The sequence below is a fragment of the Phalaenopsis equestris genome, unplaced genomic scaffold (genome assembly GCF_001263595.1).
Source record: "Phalaenopsis equestris unplaced genomic scaffold, ASM126359v1 Scaffold001093, whole genome shotgun sequence".
NCBI classification, from domain to species: Eukaryota; Viridiplantae; Streptophyta; class Magnoliopsida; order Asparagales; family Orchidaceae; genus Phalaenopsis; species Phalaenopsis equestris.
The window spans coordinates 89,481-110,937 of NW_018165532.1; the positions used below are offsets into that span (position 1 = coordinate 89,481).

The window sequence follows — 21,457 nt, forward strand, 5'->3', positions numbered from 1 at the left end:
TTATTTTAGGCTTATCCGCACAAGATTCTCAAACAGTGTACGCATTTCTTAGAGCATCAATATAATGGAATTGCAAACTTTGGTGCATTTGAAGGGTGTTAGTGCATATATTTTAGGATAATTTAACGATGACTGAATGAAGAATACTTGGTCTTCATAGGTCTTTAGAGATGCTTTCAAGGTTTGGGTGGTTTTAAATTGATGCATTTGTATTATTTATATTGACTAAGAATAATATGCAACTACTCAAACAATCAAACATTTAGCGCAAATGACTAATGACTTGCAATGGTCACATCATGCAGATGTTTCACGTCTCAGATGAGGTGACTGAGTTTTTGTTTTCATATCTATCTTTCCAAATAAATTTTAAATTTAACAAATATTATTAATCATGATGAACAAATAATATTTATACGAAAATCAAATTTCATCCATTTCTATGACAATTTATTTATTAATTGAATATGTGAAAATTTTAAGGATGATCAAACACTATAAAAATGCATTTTTAAAATTACAAATTTTATTCATATGTTTGATCACCAATTAGAATCATTCAAAGCATGCAAGAGATTATCAATAACTCCTGTGTTTAAGTTCAAGAGATCCAACCCAAAAAAAAAGCTTTGATGTATCCTCCTCTTCCAAGAGATCCAACCCCAAAAAAAAAAAAATGCAGTTGTAACATAGGAGCGATTCACAACAAAGGTGCATGCATGAACAAAGTGCTAAGGCAGTTTATTTCATTTGAAAAAATAGATAAAAAGAAACCACTGCTATACCTCCCACTAATTTTCTCTATTTGATGATTGAAGTATCAAGTTTCAAGCATCTGTTAAACATCTCAAATCAACCTTTGAAGGGGTGGTGAGGCCTGCTGAAAAATTTTCTGAAGAAAAACCTTACTGAGGAAGCTGGGTTGGGGTTTCAGGCTCTGAAACTATCTTCTGTTGCAGAGCTGAACCATTTGCTGATGATTCAGGTTCAGGAAGAGAGCCATTATCTTCCTTCTCCACCAGGCTTTTAGCTTCTTTTGCAGAAACATCAATCACAGGTTCCCTGCTCTTTCCCTTCACCCTCTCTTTCTCCAGCTCTTGCTTGGCTAATGGAGAGAACTGTGAATCCAGAGACTTTGCCGCCCCCAACCATGCAAGAACAATGAACAACAGTATTCCTCCCAGGTAGGGAGTGGAGTTTGCTAAAGAGCCAAAAGTTAAGATCATGAACTGTTGAATCAAAGCACCGCCTGATTTTCCCAAGGGATTACAAACAACATCAATGGCGGCCTTCCCCTTTACCTGAAGCAAAAGCAACATCTCGAAAGTGTTCAAAAACAAACCTTTGGTACTACTACAGAATGAGTAGAAAATATGAATAAAGATAAAAAAGATAAATAACTTCGCTCCTTATACGAGGGCATAACAAACTACAATTGTGGAATCTAGCCTCTTATTTCTCTCCAGTGATATCGAGATTTGAGGAAGAATGGCATTTAATCAAATTCAATATATACAAATGTGTTAAAGAGCAGGTTCACCATTGTCAATAATGAAATGAAACCTCTGAAAAATGACTATAAATAAAATTTTATAAGGTATAGATTCGTTTATAGTAGTCAAGGCTCTAAATTTTCCAGGCATATATGTTACTTAGCCGATTGAAGGGGAGAAGTGAAAAAGCAGAACACATAGAAAAGTGAGAAGATTCATCAATCCACTCGAAGTGTAAAAATTAAAACCAGTTAACCTTTACTTCTATTTAATTCTCAAATTTGCCTCGACAAAGTTTGTACATACCTTCATCTCTTCATCCAAAGGTATATAAGCCATCTCCTTGCAGGGATCAAACAAACTGTATTTTGCACTTTTACTGAAAATATTCTGTAGTGCGCCAACATAAACAGCTGCAAGAAGAGGAGTCATGCCAACTTGTGCCAGCAGAGGGGCAAGTGGCTCACCAAACAAAATTAAAGAGAAGAAACCAACTCCAGTGAGCAGCAAAACTGTGGGTGTAATCATGGCAGCCACCCCCCATCCAAATTTTCTAAGTATCACTCTTCCTAGAAGCATCATTGTAAAAGTCGCAATGCCGGTGGCGGTAGAGAAATCACCCATGAATGATGAATACTCATTGGGGCTGGGAAACTGTCAAGTTATACCGAGAATAAATTTAATTTGCTATATATATATATATATATATATATAGAAGATTCAAGGATAGATTACCTGTGCCTTAAGCTTTGATTTCCACGTTACTTCAACAAGATTGATGCTAATACCATAAGCTACAACCAAGGTGGCAAGATCCCTCACATATCTAGAAGAGATCAGAACTTTCAAGCTCTCGCCCATGCCAAGTTTGGGCTTCTCCTGAAAACAGAATAAATATTAAACAATAATAAAATATATGATTAAATAGAGAACAACGAAAAAAGGAATAAGAAAAAACATTTTTTTCTTGGAGCTTGCCTTCTTTTTGCGCTCAGTTCTAGGAACAGAAGGATCATTTACAATAAACTTATTCACTCCCCAATAGATTCCACAGATCACAAAACCAAGAAGAACTACAATGCTCATCATTCCCTTCAGAGATATTGCCCAACCATCAACACCAGGGCCCAATGTTTTCCTCAGGTTCGAGAAGTACTTGACGGTTCGGCCAGAGAAGATAAGAGCTATATTAGCTCCAAGGCCAAATAAAGGATAGAATTCTTTGGCCTCCTCAACAGTAGTAATCTGTAAGAAACAGGACAAAACATAGCATGTTCAGAAAGATGCTACATATGAATGCTCATTTTACAATTTTAAGTTACTTCCTAAACAAGATGCTACTTAATAGAGTTGCAAATTCATAAGATGTCAAAATAATGATATTGAGCTTCGCATTTATCCAATTCAAAAGCCTGCAGCAAATAAATTTAAAAGAAACAAGGAGCTAGAGGAATTGTGACATTTTAGTTATCACAAGTAAAAATGTAGAAGAGGAATAACAAAACAGTTTCAACAAGAGAGATTTGAAGAACAAAAAAAGTAGGATTAGAAGAACACAAGCAGCAAATTACAGAAAGAAATAAAAAGTTACTAAACACAAATCATCACCCTTGGTTGTGAAATAACAATTAGCAAAGAAACGTTTTAAGAAGACTGAGACATTATTCAGTATTTTGAACCGGGTATCTAAGGAAAGCAAGACATGCATTACAATCACAAATGATGAATAATAAGTTCATCAAGCTAAGGTCATTTAAAAAGTAGTCGCTGACTAACGAAGTACCATACATTAGCTCCAATAGAAATAACAATTGTTGGATTCAATGTAAGAAGTGAAAAGATTGATTATTAACGATTCACTTGAGTGAACCGATCTATCGAAGCTCTAGTCGAACCCTTTATTCAAAGATGGTAAGTGAAATCAAGTCACAGAAAAGATTCAGAAAGAGATTCCAAGAAAAATCTCAAAGAGATTCTAAGCAAAACTTAAGTGGGTCATGGTTGTCAGTATAAATTGGCTACAAAATTTGATTATATAGGAAAAGATGACTTGTACTCAATGAAGTTAACTGTATAGCTGAGAATTTTGGGCAAGTTATCTTAGCGAGTTCTATCAGCAAGAACCTCTAGTAATCTTGCAAGTACCCAAGGTGACTGTTCTGAGTTACTTGGGCAAATAACCTTGCAAATTCAAAGCTCAATACGGAGGCCCAAGTAAGGCTAATCTTTGAGTGACTTCTTGAGATTCGGTTCTAAGTTAATTAAAGCTTAATGAGTTATTTTGAGTTATAAGTGATTTAAGCTGGCTCACAATGAGTGACTTTTTAAAGTACAACTCAAGCTCCCATGAAGAGTTATTAACTGGATGAATATGGATGTACATTCGTTACATGATTCCCTTGTCCATTCCAAGATGTCGAGAATATTAAAAAATAAAATTATTTAAGACCCACTTCAGTATGCGGAACATGAACTTGATCTAGAGCATAAACTCTTTCGAGAACATGGATCTTGGACATGTGTTTGATACATCAACAATAGTATATAAAATTGCAAAGATCCAAGTTTCATTTTGAAAGTTTTATAAATTTGCTTTGTGCATTGTTCTATGCTTTGAAACTACTACTGAGTTCATGCTTTTTGTAAAGATAAAGTTTAAGCACCTTTCAACTTTCATTGGCAATGAAAAAATCAGGAGTACAGTGAAATAGCGCAACACAATGCTCTGTTATTTATAATGGGGTTATATATCAATGGAGAATCTTCCTATGTAATAAAAAAATGAAGTCTAATATAAGCGAGCACTCCAATAAGCAAGGAGAGATTGCTAGAGAAGCCTTAAAGTCTAAGGGAAGCATTACTAAAAAGGCCTCTAGCAACGAAGAGCTTGTTAATGAGAGAGCGAGAACTCTTGTACTTGGCCTCGATAGTGCTCCAGAAAGCACCTCAATGGAGGTAAAAATTGAAAAGTGAATGGGTGTTGACTCCAAAATTTGCTACATCATCCGAAGAATGTGTCTCAGGCTCCCACAAAAAAGAGAAAAGATTATAAGGCAACGTCTTTAGCAAAAAAGCTGGCTAAAGGGGTGTCCACGATGATGATTCCTGAGAGCAAGCTTGAGTCTCTACATGCTTAAATCAAGTCTTTGATGACAAGTCGTGAATGGTGAAGCAAATGAAGCAAATGAAGTCCTTCATGGAGAGGAATATAAAGTTTCAAGTTTTTGTCCAAGTCAATCTAGAACATCTCAGAAGTGGAACGCCGACTTAACTAACGTGTTTTTATTCTATAGACTATCTAGTTGCTCAGTGGGTTGGTTCAATAAAGATTTCACCGGGAGCACAACAAATTAAAGAATTTCTAAGAATTCTAAATGAGTTAATTTGAAGTGAATGTCAAGTTTGTCCTACGACAGCTAATTCAAATTATTGAATATCCACGTGAAGTATACCTTGAACAACATGATGAGAAAATTCAGACTTCCATAATGAGTCAATTTGAAGGGGGTATCGAGTTCTTCTTGCACTAGCTAATCCGAAATGGTGACATTATGGGATTTTTAAGGAAGAGAAGTTTGTTGTTGAGAGTATTATGGGTTAGTTATGGACCTACCAACTGTCATCATCATTGTTTCCTTTTTTTTATCTAACTCAATGAATTATGTCAATGCAGAAGATGATATGGTCAAGAATCATCCAGACGTCCTCGTAAAAACCTTCGAGTAATGTGGAGTTGATATCAAGAATGCGTCATTGACTATTTTAATGAGGTTGATAATTACACCTCCAACCTATATGATGTTGTAAAGTTTTTTAGCATATTATTGTTTCAATATTCAAATACTCACCTTTCCCTACTTTCTTACAAATGGTTGAAAGTATGTTGAAAATGCACGAGAATAGAAATACCTTGATAATAAAGATTATCAACACCAGCTTCCACTTCTGAAAGGAGTTATATCTGGAATTGTACATTTCCAAAATGACACTGACAAGGAAAGTTATGAAAGACAAATGAAAAAGTCAAAGAAGCGTTAGTTTGTGGTCTTCAGAACCAAATTATGGAGGCAGTGCTTGTAACACCTAAAATCTTTGAATTCAAAGCCATAATGATTCTGATATAGGTAAAACCTAGAATTGTCCCTAGCCTTAGAATGCTTTTTGCATCGGGTGGGCCACTTAAAATGTTCCCATCTCCCTAAATGGCTGTCATCACAGAAAGAAGGGATCAATTCGGATGCGAACACCAGGCTACATGGCATTTATCGTCAAGGGATGCAATATTCCTCCTAGGATTAGCAATCTGAAACTTATGGTAAAGACCTCCATTGGAGAAGCCAGTTCTCTTGATTTTCTTCTTCTTGAGATGAGTCATTGCTTCAATCTATGTCAACTATAGTCTTTGTTTTTCGTTTCATTACTTAGCCGGAGAGATTACAACCAAGAAGATTATGGTTGAACATTGAATTAAAATGAGAATCAGAGGACAAAATAATATGTTAAGAAACTATATTAGAAAATAATTTATTCCTGTGAGAAGTTATGAGGAATAAATTATTTTCTTAGATTGAGAGTCATTTCCTTTCTTGTTTTATATTTATTTTCTTGGATTAGGAGTTATTTCCTTTCTTATTTCAAGCCTTTTTATTTTTATGTTATTTATTGTCTCCAAATAACTAATATGAATTGATTATTGGAGATATTAGGTATTATATCTTGTCTTTCATGTTATTTTTTTTATTGTCTTTTCTATTATAGGTTTCATATAAGAGTTATTTATACCTCATTTCATATCAATAAAAAAATTCTGTATTATTTCGCATTATTTTGAATTCAACATGGTATCAAAGACAAATTTCTTACCTTAATCATCAGTCATCCTTCTAGAATCGTCGGACTTCCTTCTTGCCAGCATCCATGTGGAAAAGGAGGGGCACTCATATTTGAAACAGTGATTTTTTTTCTTCTTCACCTTCCCCACCCTCGTCGGCTCTAAAGACGGTGTCATCACCGGCCTCGCCGCAAGAGGCATTATGATGTCCATCGTCCCACCTCTATCAATCATCGTTCAACCGACTTTTCTCCTTCGTCGTTTAGCGGACATCAAGAACAACGAGAAGAGAGATGACGAAGAAGAAATTTACATGGCGATTCAATCCCCTCTGAGCTTTTACTTTTGTCTGCTCTGGGCATCTCATCGAGGCCTTAAGATCATCCTAGTGCCTGGATTGCCTCCCCTAACCCCGTCAGCTCTTCTACCGGAGCACGCGTCGACCACCACCGCCCACACCCTGGCTCATCCAGCGGGCTTCTTCGTGTCCTCGATGAGCGAGGTCATACTTTCCTATCTTCTCCATCATTCATTGGTCGCCACTTCGACGAGGACGAGAGCAATCCCTTTGATTCCTCCTCCACTCCTCTAAGCCCATCAGTTGTTGTAGCAGAATCCACTCACACCCAACAAGTCGCTATATCTCAGGCTGTCGCATGATCAGATCCCAGCACCCGATTTCCAATCCAATTGCTGCACACCATCTCTCCCCATCCCCAAGCTATCAACTTCTTTTGTTGGGAATGTGTGGGCGGCTAGGAAGGAAGTGCTAGTTAAAAGAGGCGTGATCTCCGAGCCACCGCAGGTCCATCCTTCTGTGACATTGTCTAGATCTGCAGTCACATCAAGATTTGCACAGGATAGCATGATTGAGAAGGTTTCAACGGCAAGGTGGCAATCAAAGCCTACAAATGTAGAGGTGATCAGATTCTAGAATGAGAACTTAAATCAATGGATTGCGGACAATCTTCCAATTTGGAATGACGGGGAAGGAAATTTGGGAAGGATTTCCTCATATTTTGGAGTAAAGGAGGAGAAATTATGTGGTCTTTATTTTAATGGTTTTCTACAATAGGAGAGGGTGATATCCTCTACGCATTTTGAAACTAAGGATATAAATACTTTTGAATATCAGTCTTATTTGTCTCATCCAGTCTCTCGAGTTTAAAGTAGATGCAACATAGCATCAACATACTCTGGATGAACCTTCGGAGAGGCCAAAGCTGAAGTTGTTTCCAAGGACAAAGTCATTGGAGCCCTTTGATACTAAGGTATTAAAGGACAAGCAGAGATACCTACATGCAGCAGTCCGGCTTCTTAGATTCCAGCAGTACGGCTTCCCTGATTTTCACTGGTTTTCCAAATTTCCAACAATCTGGCTTTCTGATTTCCAGTAGTCCAGCTTCCCTGATTTCCTCCAATTGTTCGAATTTTCAACAGTCTTGCTTTCTGGTTTTCAGCTGTCTGACTTCCTTGATTTTCAACAATACGGCTTCTCTGATTTCTACAGGTCTTCCTCCATAGATTTTCCCTGTATCAAGCCCTCCTCTGAAACTTTTCCTGCGGCAAGTCCTCCACCAAAATTCATTTTGCAACAGACCCTCCTCCGGAGTCTTTTCCTGCATGAAGTCCTCCACCGAAATTCTTCGTGCAGCAGGCCTCCTCCGGACCCTTTTCCTGCATCAAGCCCTTTTTCAGAATCTTTCTGCACCAAACCCTCCTCCAGAGCTTTTCTTACAACAAGGTCTACCTCTACAATTCATAACTTGCAGCTTTTTCTGCAGGTTGTGTGCATCCCTATAAACTCTCCCGCAACATTACATGTAGAAGTTTTTTGTCTACCTACAAATACTACAGAAACTACAATAAAAAAACAACCGCAGTCAACTAGAAGTTGACTTTTACTGCAGGTTGCTTACTTCCCTCCAAACTCCCCTGCAGCATTATCTGAATGAGTCTTCTGTATGCCTACAAACACTACATGAAGTGCAATCAAAGACGGCCTCAGTTGTTTACTTTGCTGTAGCATTATCTGTATGAGTATTCTACCTATCTACAGACACTGTAGAAATTGCAGTCAAAGACAATCGTAATAAAGAATGAAGACTTTAAGTTCTACCTCATGGTTTCTCCTCGCCCATTGTTTGATAGTTTCAAATTCCAAGTTGAACATGGTTTTTAACAATGTTTCAACTTGCGGGAGAGTGTTAGAAGTTATATTAAGAAATAATTTACTCCTGTGAAAAGTTATGAGGAATAAATTATTTCCTTAGATTAGGAGTTATTTCCTTACCTATTTTATATTTACTTCATTGAATTGAAAGTTATTTCTTTTTCTATTTTAGGCTTTCCTATTTTATGTTACTTTTTTTTTCAAATAATTAATATGAATTGATTATTGAAGATATTAGATGTTTTATTGTTTCTTTTATGTTATTTTCTTTATCTTGTCTTTCCTATTATAGAATTCATATAAGGATTATTTATATCTCATTTCATATCATTAAAAAAGATTCTACTTTATTATGCATTATTTTGAATTTCAACATAACAAAATTTAGCTTGAAACCTTGGACTGTCAAGTATCTTGGCTATGCATACACTGTATCTTCATAATGTGTAACCTGGATCACTGAAACAATCACCGAGTACTTATAAGTGTCGACATACTTTAAAAGGGGGTCCACTAATATTTTGTTTAATGAATCATGACCCATCCTTCAATAATTTTGGTTAGGTTATGAAGAAAAAAAAAACTTTCGCTTCCATAACAAAAATTTGTACAGTTTAGATAAATTTAGAAAATTGTTGTGTGCATGGCATTTACAATCTCTCCCGATTACACACAAATCGAGTGTATGTTAAATAACTCGATTGCAAAGGAAAACTCTCTTTTTGTGAGATTTAAAAAATACCGACATTAGATTAAAAAAAAGATCATTTTTTCACAGTTTAACAACCACGTTTACAAAAAGTTATAGTTGTCCTAAATAGATTCTTAATTACTATTATTTGCCTTGTTCCACTAACCTTGAGAAGGTCTAGTAAGTTCTTTGTAGATCCAAAATGATGTGACTTGAAGGTCGAAGCCAAAAACACACTTTGCAATCCTCCACTTAAATGTGATTGTCATCCAACTACACAAAAGAATCTAATAGGTCACAATCAATAAGTGTTTTGTGCATCGATCGTGACCGATGGAAATACTCATTGCTCATATGGCTTCTACAATCTCTCCCACTAAAACTTAGAGTCCATGTTGTATAGCTCGATTGTTGCGTGATCTCACCCTCTTCTTGGTATTGTAAGAAAATAAGCCTCTTTTTGCTTCTGAAAGTTTAAAAAATTATACATTTGCCATTGTTGGATATGGTGGTGTCGCTTCTTGATTAATTTATCTATGCTATTGCATGACTTGCTTCGCTAAACACAATGGGTGGTCCTCATGAGTCCCTTATAAGTCTAGAATGGTGTAGCATGGAGATTGAAGCCAAAGTAACATGATCATACTCCTCCACTTAATGTAATTGCTGTCCAGCTCAAGCAGCAATTCAAAAAACCTTAACTGGGTGCTATCCAAGCAACAATAAGCTCCAAGGCTTCTAACCATGCTCGTCTCATGTTCACTGAAGTTTGAAAATTCAACAATAGCCTCCATGCATCAAGAATTAAAATTATGCAATGGGATATTGAAGCATTTGGTCAATATAAATCTAGACGGTTTTTAAGGCACAAAGCCTCAGAATCAGTAAATTATGTGAACTAAAATATATAATACAAACATTGAAATATGAAGTAAAAAGTGGCATATTGATATTCTAACTTCAAATCATGAAATAAGAAGTGCCAAACAAACATCAAAGTATGGTAAGATGTCAAAAGTAATAACATATAAGCATACCAAGATTAGAACTCCTATATTTAGGAGACACTCTCATCACTCAATGAGTCTTTATTAGAATCATTACCATAACATGGATTTCTCTCATGTCATCCTCAAATGTGTCAATGCTCTCCCAATCTTCCTCCTCATCTTCAATCTCAATAATCTTCTTCCCCAATCAATAAAAATCAATGAAAACATTAATTAAAGTTTAAAATAATAATTATGAATAATATAATTTTTTTTTTGTTAATTTTTTTATGATCTGTGTTAGACCTATCGGTATTGCTTTTGTCCCTATCAAAGCAATCATCATTAAGATCTTTGTAATAAATTTGATTGTATAACTCTGGCATTACCATCTACAAAACATTCATCATCTAATAGCGCGTCATTGCAAGATAATGGATCTTCGTTATCCTATAAAAATTTTCTTCAAATTTTCATCTTTTAATTTCTTGTTGTATATGAAATAAGCCAAGGAGTTCATACTTAAAATAAACAAACAATTTCTCTTTTTGTATAAATTTTATATATACTCATAGCAACGCATTGTAGTCTAGAATGACATCACCAAATTAAATCCAACAATCAACCAAAATTAAAAAAAACATACACAAACAATTAGAACAGCATACAAATTTATTCACCTAATCTCCTCAATAACTCTCTCAATGCTATTCATTTCTCCTTCAATATTCAAGTCCTTAGCTCATAAATAGAGAGTGGTTTTAATAGATAGTGATTTTAGCCATCAACCATAAGAACTTATAGAACGAATCATATATAAATAAATAATGATCGTCACATTAAATTGAATGATATTTTGGGAAAAAATATATATCTTACAATATTCATACACGCATGCCTGTGAGCTTCTCCAGCATTTTCAAGGATATCCAATGGGATACTCTCAACCCCATATTTATCATGTGTTGATCCCTAGGTCCTTTTACAACTCTTCTTGATATTTGTGACCAAAATAAGAAGGATCTTTGCTATTAAGCCCCTATCATGATATGATTTATCAACTAATATATCACCAAACTATTGTTGCACTAAATACTTGGAATGTTTTCTTGTTCGATATGCATCAATATCCTCTATGGCTCTATCACATCCTCAAGCCCCTTGGTGTAGGATGCAATATTCTTATAAGAGCCAGAAAGATGCTATTTCATTCTTGTTACACCCCATTAACCACCTTATCACAATAGTTGCAATTCAAGTAGGCATACACCTTGTTACTTGAATTTCAATTTGCACAGTATGTTTTCATTCTAGGCCTTTTTTACAGCTCACTATTCTTTTCTCCTCAACTCTAACCATTTTTAAAAAAACCAAGAATGAACATTTCATTTTAGAGAAAATAAATAAATAAAACATGTAAATGTTAAAATAAATAAAAGACCTAAATAAACAATTTTAAAAACTTGAGCTTAGAAATGAAAAAATTTTATGGAATAAATATTGATACGAGAAGAAGTGATATGGTGGAGGAAAAAGAGATGTGTTCTATGTGGAGGAAGAAACTTAACAAGGAGGAGGCAATGACAACTAGGAAGGAGAAGATCAATGGTGTTAGTGAGAATGAGCGGAGAGTAGATGTGAGGGAGAGGTGCTCGGGTATGATATAAAACTGAGAGCATACTTGCTTGAGGCGTGAAGGAGACACTAAGTTGAGAGAAGAGTTTTATTGATTGTATCTTATCTATATTTGTTTCTTTTATAAAATAATCCCAAGTTCTAAATTATTCACGCCATATAAAACTTGAGAAAATGCACGCCTCGCAATTCACCCCAGAAGGCATGCGCCACATGGAGAAAAACCAAGAGAAGTGTTGAGGTGTGTCTCATACTACACAATTTTAAATCATGTTAAGCACCAGCAAATCTTGCAAGAAGTTGACAAATGATGTATTTCCTTTCATGGAGGAATGAGAGAACCATCACAATGCTGCCTCCGTGAATGTGTTGAATAGTCAATACATCATTGCATCGCTCGACTTAAAGTGAGCAACATGGTTGATCAAGTTCAACTTCCTCAAATAAGAATCAAAAACTAGCATCATGAATTGATGTAACAATTGAGCCTCCACAATCTTTATATAAAAAGCATTCATAGACTAAACCTAACACTTTTCTAGGATATAAGGAAGAAGGGTTCTTTGTTGTACGCTACTCTACAAGGAAAGGAATATCATCAAAAAGAGCTAAAGCAACAACTATAGGGTTGAGGCAACATCAATGCCATGGAGAGAAAATTGACTCCCGATCTTGAGGGGAATGGAAAAGAGAAGTGGCTTGTTAAAACCGCTCAAAGATTAACTAATTCATCCTTGTTAGATAATCCTCCAAATTTTACAGAATTTAGGTGTTATAAAAGCAATAGATTTCTCACTGTGCAAATGGTAAAAAGAAAGAGAAAAATATTTTGCTTTGGCGATTCTCTTAAGCAGATCAAACTAAAAAAGACTTGATTGACCCCAAAGATAGAGATGATTGAGTCAAATCGATTCATGGAGACGATTAAATGAGATTTATAGCTGAAACTTAGAGAAATTTCAGAGAGACTTCAATAGATAGAGCTATGGCATGGAATACAAGATCATGTGACTCTTATGCTCAATTAGTGACCCCCAATTTATAGAAAGGGGCCACAAAGTTATCAACATAAAATTGGTTGCATAATTTGATTATATACAAAATGCATGGCTTTGATTTGATGTAGTTAGCTATGTAGTGGATGGATCTAACTTTACTTGGTTGCTAATGAGGAACTTGAGATTAATTTCAAAATGAGGGTGAGTTCTCTTAGAGAGCTCTTTTGACAACAACCTTTAGTCAACTAGAGAGTACCCAAAACAAGTGGTCAAGTTCCTTGAAGAAATAGTCTTGCTAAGTTGGTTCAATAGGTAAGCGTTGATGTCGAAGGTAGAATACTCCTTAGACAACTTGATGAGATTCGATTATGAGTGACAGGAGGCTTTAAGAAAATTGAAATGTAAAAAGCTCAAATTTATATGAGATTTAAGACGGTTCCTTGTGTACCAGAATCAGCTATCATTGAAACATGATTGACAATGCTCAAAAGTACGTAGCAGGAATGCTAAAAAGCATGTCAAAAAACTCATAAGTAACCTCAAACCAAGTCTCCCCAACAATAAAACAAAAGAACATTAAATATTTTCAATAGAACAGCAACAAAAAACAATAATAATAATCTTCAAAACATAGTAAAAATGTCAAAGATCCATCCAAGTATAGCTTCAAATGAAAGAACACATCACCTGATTGGCAAACCCCCAGAACAGAACCGAGATGACCACGCTCCCCCAAAGCTCAGCCATCACATAGAACAAGCAAAAGCTCCATATCCTCAGGATAGCTACCGGACCAAGGAAGCTCGGTCCGAGAGCAGCCAGAAGCTTATCAGCAAGAGCGGTGGGATGGATAACGTTATTCAGGGGATAGAGGATGAACGCAAAAGCCCCAAAGAAAGCGATGAAAGGGAACAGAACAGTGTAGAAAAGAGCCTCTTTTGATAAAGTATTAGATAGCTTGGTGTACAACAACATGAATCCAACAGCCATAGGCAGATTAATCCATGTCTTCAGAAAGGGGATAATCTCTGCACTGCTCCCTTTTGCCGTCACGACCAACACATCCTTTGTATCCCTCAGAATAGTATAGTTGAAAAGGATGCAGAAGAACATGAGACCGAGAGGGACTATCTTCTTCAAAGTAGTGGTGTCCACTCCCAAAAACTTGGGCTTCGCCTTTTCCGATGCAGAGCTAGTAAACCCAGCTCCGTCCGCCGGAACTGCAGCTCCAATCGTAACGTCTCTCTTCCGCAACCCACCTCGCGTTGTCCGCTCGCCGTCGGAAAAGGGCAAGCTTTCCACTAGATTCCACGAGCTCTGCGCTCGGAGCCCGAATCCATTACGGATTTCAATGGCGTTTTGGGCTCTGACGGATATCGACGGTGGGAGGGCGTAGGTGGGGCGGGAGCTTCTGCGGTAGAGGCGAGCGCCAAGAGAGCGGAGGGGGTGAAAGGCGCGGGCTTGGGGGTTGGAGGGGAGAGAGAGAAGGCCTCTGGTCTGGATAATCCCTTCCATGGCTTCCCTCTCCCGAAAGATTTTTTGGATTGGCAAACTTTAATTCCCAACAGGGTGAAAAGAAAATGGGCACTGGGGGTGACGAACGGGAGCGCGATGCCCCAATCCACCCGAAACCTGAACGGTGTGGATTTTATTATTTTTATTTTTATTTTTATTGTGATTTTTACAGTGAGATTTTTCAAAGAAGGAGATATTGGAGCATGTGAATTTGGTGAAAAGTGTTGATGGAGATGCGACAATGGTAGACTCACACGCGTGGCGGCTTGCTATTTCATTAAAATTTGCCAGTGATCAAAATTCTAGTAAATTTTGAAATTTTTAGTTCATTTTATTTTAAACATAATATAAATTTTAATTATTTTTAATATACGATAAATTTAATGTCTTTAAAAGGTATTCTAAAGTTCAATCACGACCCAAAAGTATTGGAACAAAGTTTTAGCCTCTCTTGAACAACCACTTGGTACTCAAGGTAAGTCATATTCACAAAAATAAAAAAAGTAAGTCCTATTTACATATTATGTTTTATTATTTTAAACAACAAATTATGCACTTCTTCAATCACTGTATTTTTTAATTAATTAATATAAATTATAATTAAATGATTGCATTTTCTTCTCATTTTTTTACCAAATTAGTTTATAATTTAATTTAATTTAAATATTTATCAGTAAAAATCGTAGTTTATGTTATCATTAAAGGTTGTTATAATTATAAAAAATAGTTTTGAATGAATATTTTAATTAGTATATTCAATAATTAGTTGATAAAATTAACCACAATTATTCTAAAATATTATGATTTATTTTCAAAAATATATTATTTTAATCATTCTTCAAACTTAAAATATGTATTTTAATCAACTTAACAAATTAATTGTTTCTTCTATTATAAAGATTAATGAAATAAATTTATTAATTTTTTTTCTATATAGTAAATAGGATTATAAGATGTTATTTTGAAATTTATTTTATAGCACTTAAGATTTAAAATATGTATGAAGAGAATCACGTCCATTTCATAGTCACATTCAAAATTAGATTTGATTTTGAGAAAATGAGGGTCAAGCCAAGTTTTATTGATAAAAAGCAAATATAAGAATAAATAAATAATGATATAACTCAAAACCCAAAAAGACACCAGTATAATTAATCCAAAATTTAAACCACAAAAGACAAAAAATAAGAACGCTTAGGTAATCTTAGCGTCATGAAGGTTGATTGACGCCCTAGGCTCGTGTTCCAAATGAAGCTCTCATAACAGTAAGAGAGAAGCTCACCCAAGTGCTTTCTCAAAGTAATGAGGAAGCTCTCTTCGCTGGAGAGATCACCAAAGTTTCACCTTCATCAATGTAGGATGAAGCTCTCCCTCCAAAAGGAGAGACCAAGAGCTCATTGGAGTCGCCCTTCCCTCAAGCTAGGATGAAGCTTTCCTAGTCGTGCTCCCCATATAGTTGGCTGGAGAAAGAGATGTCGCCAGAGAAGAAGAGGAAAAAGTTGGAAGACTGCCCAACTCCCTTGAGACTCTCCTTCAACAAATCCCTAACCAAGTGGAAGACTGGAGAAAAAACTAATCTCAGTACTCTCTAGAGAAGGTGGCCAAAACTCTAGAAAACCAGAATGGAAGCTGGTGGAGAACCTTGGTTGCTCCCCCTACTTAGTTGAAATTGCGTGCCATCTCTTCTTCAAAAGGATCCAAGTGTCCTAAAATTGTACACAGGACTACCATTTCTTACCCCCTCTTGACTATTCCTCCATTATCCCTTTAAACTTTCCATAAACCATCACTTTCAAATGATTTTTGGTGGGGTTGAAGGAGCTACCAAAGATAGAAATCGAAAAGGCCAGATGACCCGGCATAGTCACGCGTGAGACCCAGTGTAATTACTACACTGGGTTCTCAAGTTGGGCGGTGTGATCATGCCGCCTGGGTGACTTTGGCGTGTTTCGGGAGCTTAAGGCGTGGTCATGCCCAGGGATGGGCGTAGTCATGCCCAGTCCAGGCGTAGTCACGCTGGAACCCCACAAGCATGGGCCTCTGGAAAAGTTCGTCGAAGGGGAATACAAGCTGCATGTGAACCTTGAAAGCCTAATATGAGTACAACATTACCCTCAAACTTCTGTAGATGCCGTAAATGCATCTAAATACTCAAGAAGACACTTTGCACGTATGTTGTATCAAAAATAGCTGCCAACAATGCCATAATCAATAGTTGTAATAACATTCATACGCTGCAGAGGATGGAGTTGAGAGCAGCATGACTGTGATAACATTTATAGGTTGCAGAGGCTGGAGTTGGGAGTTGCATGAACTGCAATAACTTCTTTAAGTCGTAAGAGTCGAAATTGGGAGTTGCATGGTCTGAAAAAATATTTGTATGCTAAAGAGGCCAGACTTGGGAGTTGCATGAGCTGAGACGACGTTTGTAGACCGAAGAGGTCGGAATTGGGATCTGCATGAGTCGAGATGATGTTCATAGGCCACAGAGACTAGAGCTTGGAGTCACATGAACTGAGACATTGTCTAGGGATGTAAGTGAGCCTAACCAACTAGTGAGCCGACTCGAGCTCGGCTAGATAAGTGGCTCGTGAATTGAACCTGATGAGCTAACAAGACGAGCTCAAGCTAGCCCCAACTCGACTCGTTAGCTCGTAAGCCGACTCGTTTAAAAAATATTAATATAAAATATACCCAAATTTTATTAAGTTTGAAGAATTTATCTTTAAATCATTAAAAATGTTTAAAAACAAATATTTTGTATTTTATATAGGTGATTTCTTAATTTTTTTCTCCAAATTGTTCATTTTATTTCTCATTTTATTATAACACTAACTTAAATTAATATTATTTTCTCTCTTTTATAATAAACAAGTTTGCTCGTGAGCCGACTCAAACTCATAAATTTAACCTCGAGCTCGAGCTCGAGCACGAACTCAATAAACTTAATCAAGCCCAAGATTAAGTTGATTTGGTCTGGTTCTTGTCTTTGCCAACATAGACTAATATTGGCTTTACTACGTCGTTTAGGCCCTTAGCAGAGGCTGAGTGAAGTAACAAACACCAATGCAGGGTGAGTGCACGAAAAGTGATATCAACCAAAAACAACAAGGAATTAGCCTGGACCCTATACTGGTGCAAAATACTTGAATTTCAAACACTAAATATCAGAAACATGGCCATAAGATGAAATAAGTAGCCTACATTTCTATTCACAAAGATTAAGAGCAAACAATAAAAAAAAGATAAGATACCCTTTTTTTTTCACTGTAAAATGCTATTATAAAATGCTATTATCTCTAAAATACTAATGAACCCTACCTCAACAACACTTAAGAATCAAAAAGAAGATTATAAAAAGATCATACAACCCAATCCTTACAAGAGATCTCCATATTTGCATTTTCATCATCAGAATCACTTTTTCCAGCCACAAAATTTGTCTGCTTTGCAGAAACAGATTCATTGTGCGCTGAAGGAACCACCTTGGTAGAATCCGATTGCTGATAAAGAACACCTCCTACAAGAGTGAAAAGTAGGCAAACTAAACCAAACGGACTCGCATGTTTGTCCAATATGAAGACATTGATTCCAACTGTAAGAAACTTATTCACAACTCCTGTCACTGTAAAAGCGGTAGCAGATATAGCTTTCCTCACCGCAAAACCAAAGAAACTGATAAGGAATCCGAAGCACAGGACAAACTGACTGCAGCAAAAGCACCAAAAGCAAACCAATCGCCATTGTTCGATCCAACTGCAGTAAACACATCTGAATACTCTCCAGTCATCAGCCAGAATAAAGGTGACATCATCAAAGATAATATATTATTGTAGAAGACACTAAAGATGCACTGAAAGTGTCTAGATTGGAAGGACATGGCTGGTTTCTGAAAGCAGTGTCAGCAATAGACACCAATAGTGGGGTCAAAGATCGAAAAACTATAAAAGTGTCTAGATTGGAATGACGGAGCAGATTGGTGTTCGTGAAAATAGGAAGATAGAAGACAATGGCAGCAGGTAAGAACTTTTTAGCAGTTCCAAGTTAAGAGGATCATGGTGGAGAAATCCCAGTTTTCCAGTAATCCAAACACCAGCAGCAGAAGTATTGTAATGCGGTTAAGCGGCCTGGATAATTAAACTTGGTGATCGCAACTTTGTTGATGACAGCAAGCAAGCTCGAACACAGAGCATAAGCCACAACAAGGCTACTGGTCGCATGGTAGTGTTTTGTCGCGTCAAGTTTGATGACCGCCATTGTTAAACACTCCACCAAGTCTGCAAGGTTTGTGGTTTTCCTCTAATTCACTAAAGATGCACTGACACAAAGCTGCGTCGAAGGTAATTAACAAGAATTTACATAGGCAAAGAAATTACCGCTATTTTTTAAGACGTTGAATAAAAAAAAGAAAAAAAAAAGAACAACAGAAAGTAATCGGTGCCGGGTTCAAAAAAAGAAAAAAACAAATCTTTAATTTCAGACTGGATACAGGAACGCACTCCGATCTGCTCGACTAGGCGCGAGTACGGGTCGAAAATAACAACATTTCTTCTCGAAATCGCCTTGGAAGCTGAAGCTGATATTAGAAGAATCGAATCCTGGAGCGGGACAAGTTGAATAAGATCAGACGGACTACGGTGAAGAAGAAGGGATTAAGCGGGATCTTCTGATCAGGTAGTAAAAAGCTCCGAATCGGTCAAATCATTATCCTCGCTGCGCCGCCATAGGTTGCCGACGGCGACTAAGGAGGGGAAATGAGAAAAAAGAAATGATTTTGCTTACGGCCAGAACCTCCGGTGCGCATATTCCTGCACGAAACCCAGTTTAAATGCGCGGGCACGGGCCGCAGGGATGTCCGACCGCCGACGAGGGGAGCACTGATAACATCAATCCAGGCTGAGAAATTATTGTGTCCGATCCTCACCGTCATTTTTTTTTTTTTTAATTTAGGTAAGACCTAAGAGAATACATTCTGACATTATTTACGACCATAATCCAAGATCTCATCTTTTTCATTAAATATATTTATATATAATACATATTTACATATCTAACCCTTCAAAATTTAATTTTGACGTGCATGGCACCTTAGGAATAAAAAAAATAAACTTCATTTTTTTAAAATTAAAATGATGACATTTTTTTAAATGAAATATAAAATTTGAGTGATAAAAATATAAAAAATAAAGTTTAACTGCTACATACATAAATGCATAAGAATTGGAAGGTATGCATGTAAATGCCACAGGAAATGGATTTTGTACCAGCATTAACAAAACAGAAACTCATGCAACAACTTTTTAACGTTATTTTTACTTCAAATTCAAGAATTGACATGTGCTCATGCGAGAAGATGTATTCCTCTAATATATCATCCACACATAAGTAATATTTTTTGCCCCCAATTTTGGTTGACAAACAGAGTTCAAATTAAATGGTAGAGGTAGCCGCATAGTTGATAAGGTCCTTCAAATTGTGAGAAGAAGAACCCCCATCTTCCATTGCCTTCACAGCCATAACTCCAAACTCCCTAACCCTCTTCCTCCTCTCCTCCGCCTCCTCCCCTCCCCCCATCAACTTCCTCACTGCCTCCTCCACTTCCTCCCTCCTAATCACCCATTCAACCTTCCTCTCCTCCTCCGCCGACAACCTCGTCGGCGGTGACTTCCCCCCCACTGCCACACCCACCCTCAGCACATCCACCACCAATCTCTCGTTCAAAAACTGATCTGCAAACCTGGGCCACGTAACCATGGGCACCGCCGCCGCTATTGCCTCCAGCGTCGAGTTCCATCCGCAGTGCGTCATGAATCCCCCCACAGCCTTGTGCGATAAGATCAACGATTGCGGCGCCCATCCCCTGATCACGAGCCCAATTGATCTCGTTCTTTCCTCAAACTCCGATATCCATGTCTCAGCGGCGGCGATGGCGGCGGCTTCCTTGACTACCCAGATGAAGGGGACCTTAGATGCTTCGAGAGCGTACCCGATCTCTATGAGTTGAGGAAACGGATTGCAAGATATGCTGCCAAAGCTGACGAGAATGACGGAGTTGCTGCTTTTTCCGTTCAGCCATTGGAGGAGCTTGCCGGCGTCGAAGGAAGAAGGTTTTCCCCTGCTTATCAGGTCCTCCATGTCCTTGTTGCACATGGATAGTGGGCCAATTGTCCAAACCTAATTAATTAACTAATTTCATTATTTAATAGTAAAAGTAAATAATCCATGGAGCAATTACGTGCAGATTACAGATACAGAGCACCTGAAAGACATGCTATTTATAAAAGGGAACATCGATTCATCGATCTATGGAGAATTAAAATAAAGGGATCAGTGAAAACCTTCTTCCCAACGGCCTTCTTCCTGTAGCTGTCTATGAACCACGGCTCCAACTCATCAAAAGTATTGAAAATCATCCCATCCGTCGCATCCTCGCTGGCGTAATACTTATCCCTAATGTCACCCAACGCCGGCGAATCCAACCATCTCCTCGCGTGCGCCTTCATCAGCTCTATCTTCTCCGGCATCTCCGGCAACTCAAACACCTGAAACTCGTTCTCAATCTCATCCAACGTCCTCCTCTTCCTCAGAACATGACAGCAATAGACATAAAAGCAAGATGGTCCATGAAAAACCAATCGCCGAATCCCGAATTTCCTCGCGGCCTCCGCCGTCCAATAATGGATGGAATCAGCGATGATGCAGTCGGGCTTTGGCGCGGAGCTTCGCTGGAGAAAACTCTCGAGCTGAGAAGAGAGCAAGGGCAAGGCTTCGATGAATGGTTTGAGGAGATGCACCGATGGTATGAGATCTAAATTCTCGCATCCTTCGGGGAGGCCAGCTTCGGCGGAGGGGAAATGAAGTTCGATGAAGTGGATGGGGAGGTGGGTGTTGTGGATTCGGTTAATGATGGGGCGGATGCGAGCGGCGTTGACAGGGGTGGTGATGAAGCTGATGGTGGCGCCACCGTTGGCAAGGAGACGAGCCATGTCGACGGCAGGGATCATATGGCCCTGAGCCATCATAGGGACGATGACAAAGTGGGGACGGCAATGAGTATTGAAGCTCTCTTCCATGGCTGCTGAAGGAGCTCCAAATTAAAATGGTTAAAGGCCACTGCTTTGCTTTCATGGTT

The 21,457-nt window shown here is 37.6% G+C and overlaps 1 protein-coding gene and 1 pseudogene across 1 annotated transcript; both read right to left on the bottom strand.

Annotated features, from left to right (window-relative positions):
• Positions 1–682: 682 nt before the first annotated feature.
• Positions 683–21,457, bottom strand: LOC110033114. Its single transcript, XM_020736985.1, has 10 exons — positions 20,664–21,457; positions 19,831–20,499; positions 19,108–19,202; positions 17,697–18,033; positions 16,322–16,416; positions 13,498–14,362; positions 2,472–2,738; positions 2,229–2,372; positions 1,800–2,147; positions 683–1,301 (listed from the first exon to the last, which is right to left on the bottom strand). Exons 1-10 carry the CDS (start codon positions 21,396–21,398, stop codon positions 906–908), a joined length of 3,951 nt encoding a protein of 1,316 aa, XP_020592644.1. The 5' UTR covers positions 21,399–21,457; the 3' UTR covers positions 683–905.
• LOC110033109 lies at positions 17,632–19,161 on the bottom strand (annotated as a pseudogene).

What these genes read in the sequence shown, in the direction of transcription:
- LOC110033114 (XM_020736985.1), bottom strand. Translation starts at nt 21,398, where the DNA reads ATGGAAGAGAGCTTCAATACTCATTGCCGTCCCCACTTTGTCATCGTC. An exon ending in TCTGGGGGTTTGCCAATCAG is followed by an intron (nt 2,739 to 13,497) that starts GTGATGTGTTCT and finishes TGTTTCTTACAG; the next exon opens with ATTACTACTGTTGAGGAGGC. An exon ending in CTTTGGATGAAGAGATGAAG is followed by an intron (nt 1,302 to 1,799) that starts GTATGTACAAAC and finishes CTTTTGCTTCAG; the next exon opens with GTAAAGGGGAAGGCCGCCAT.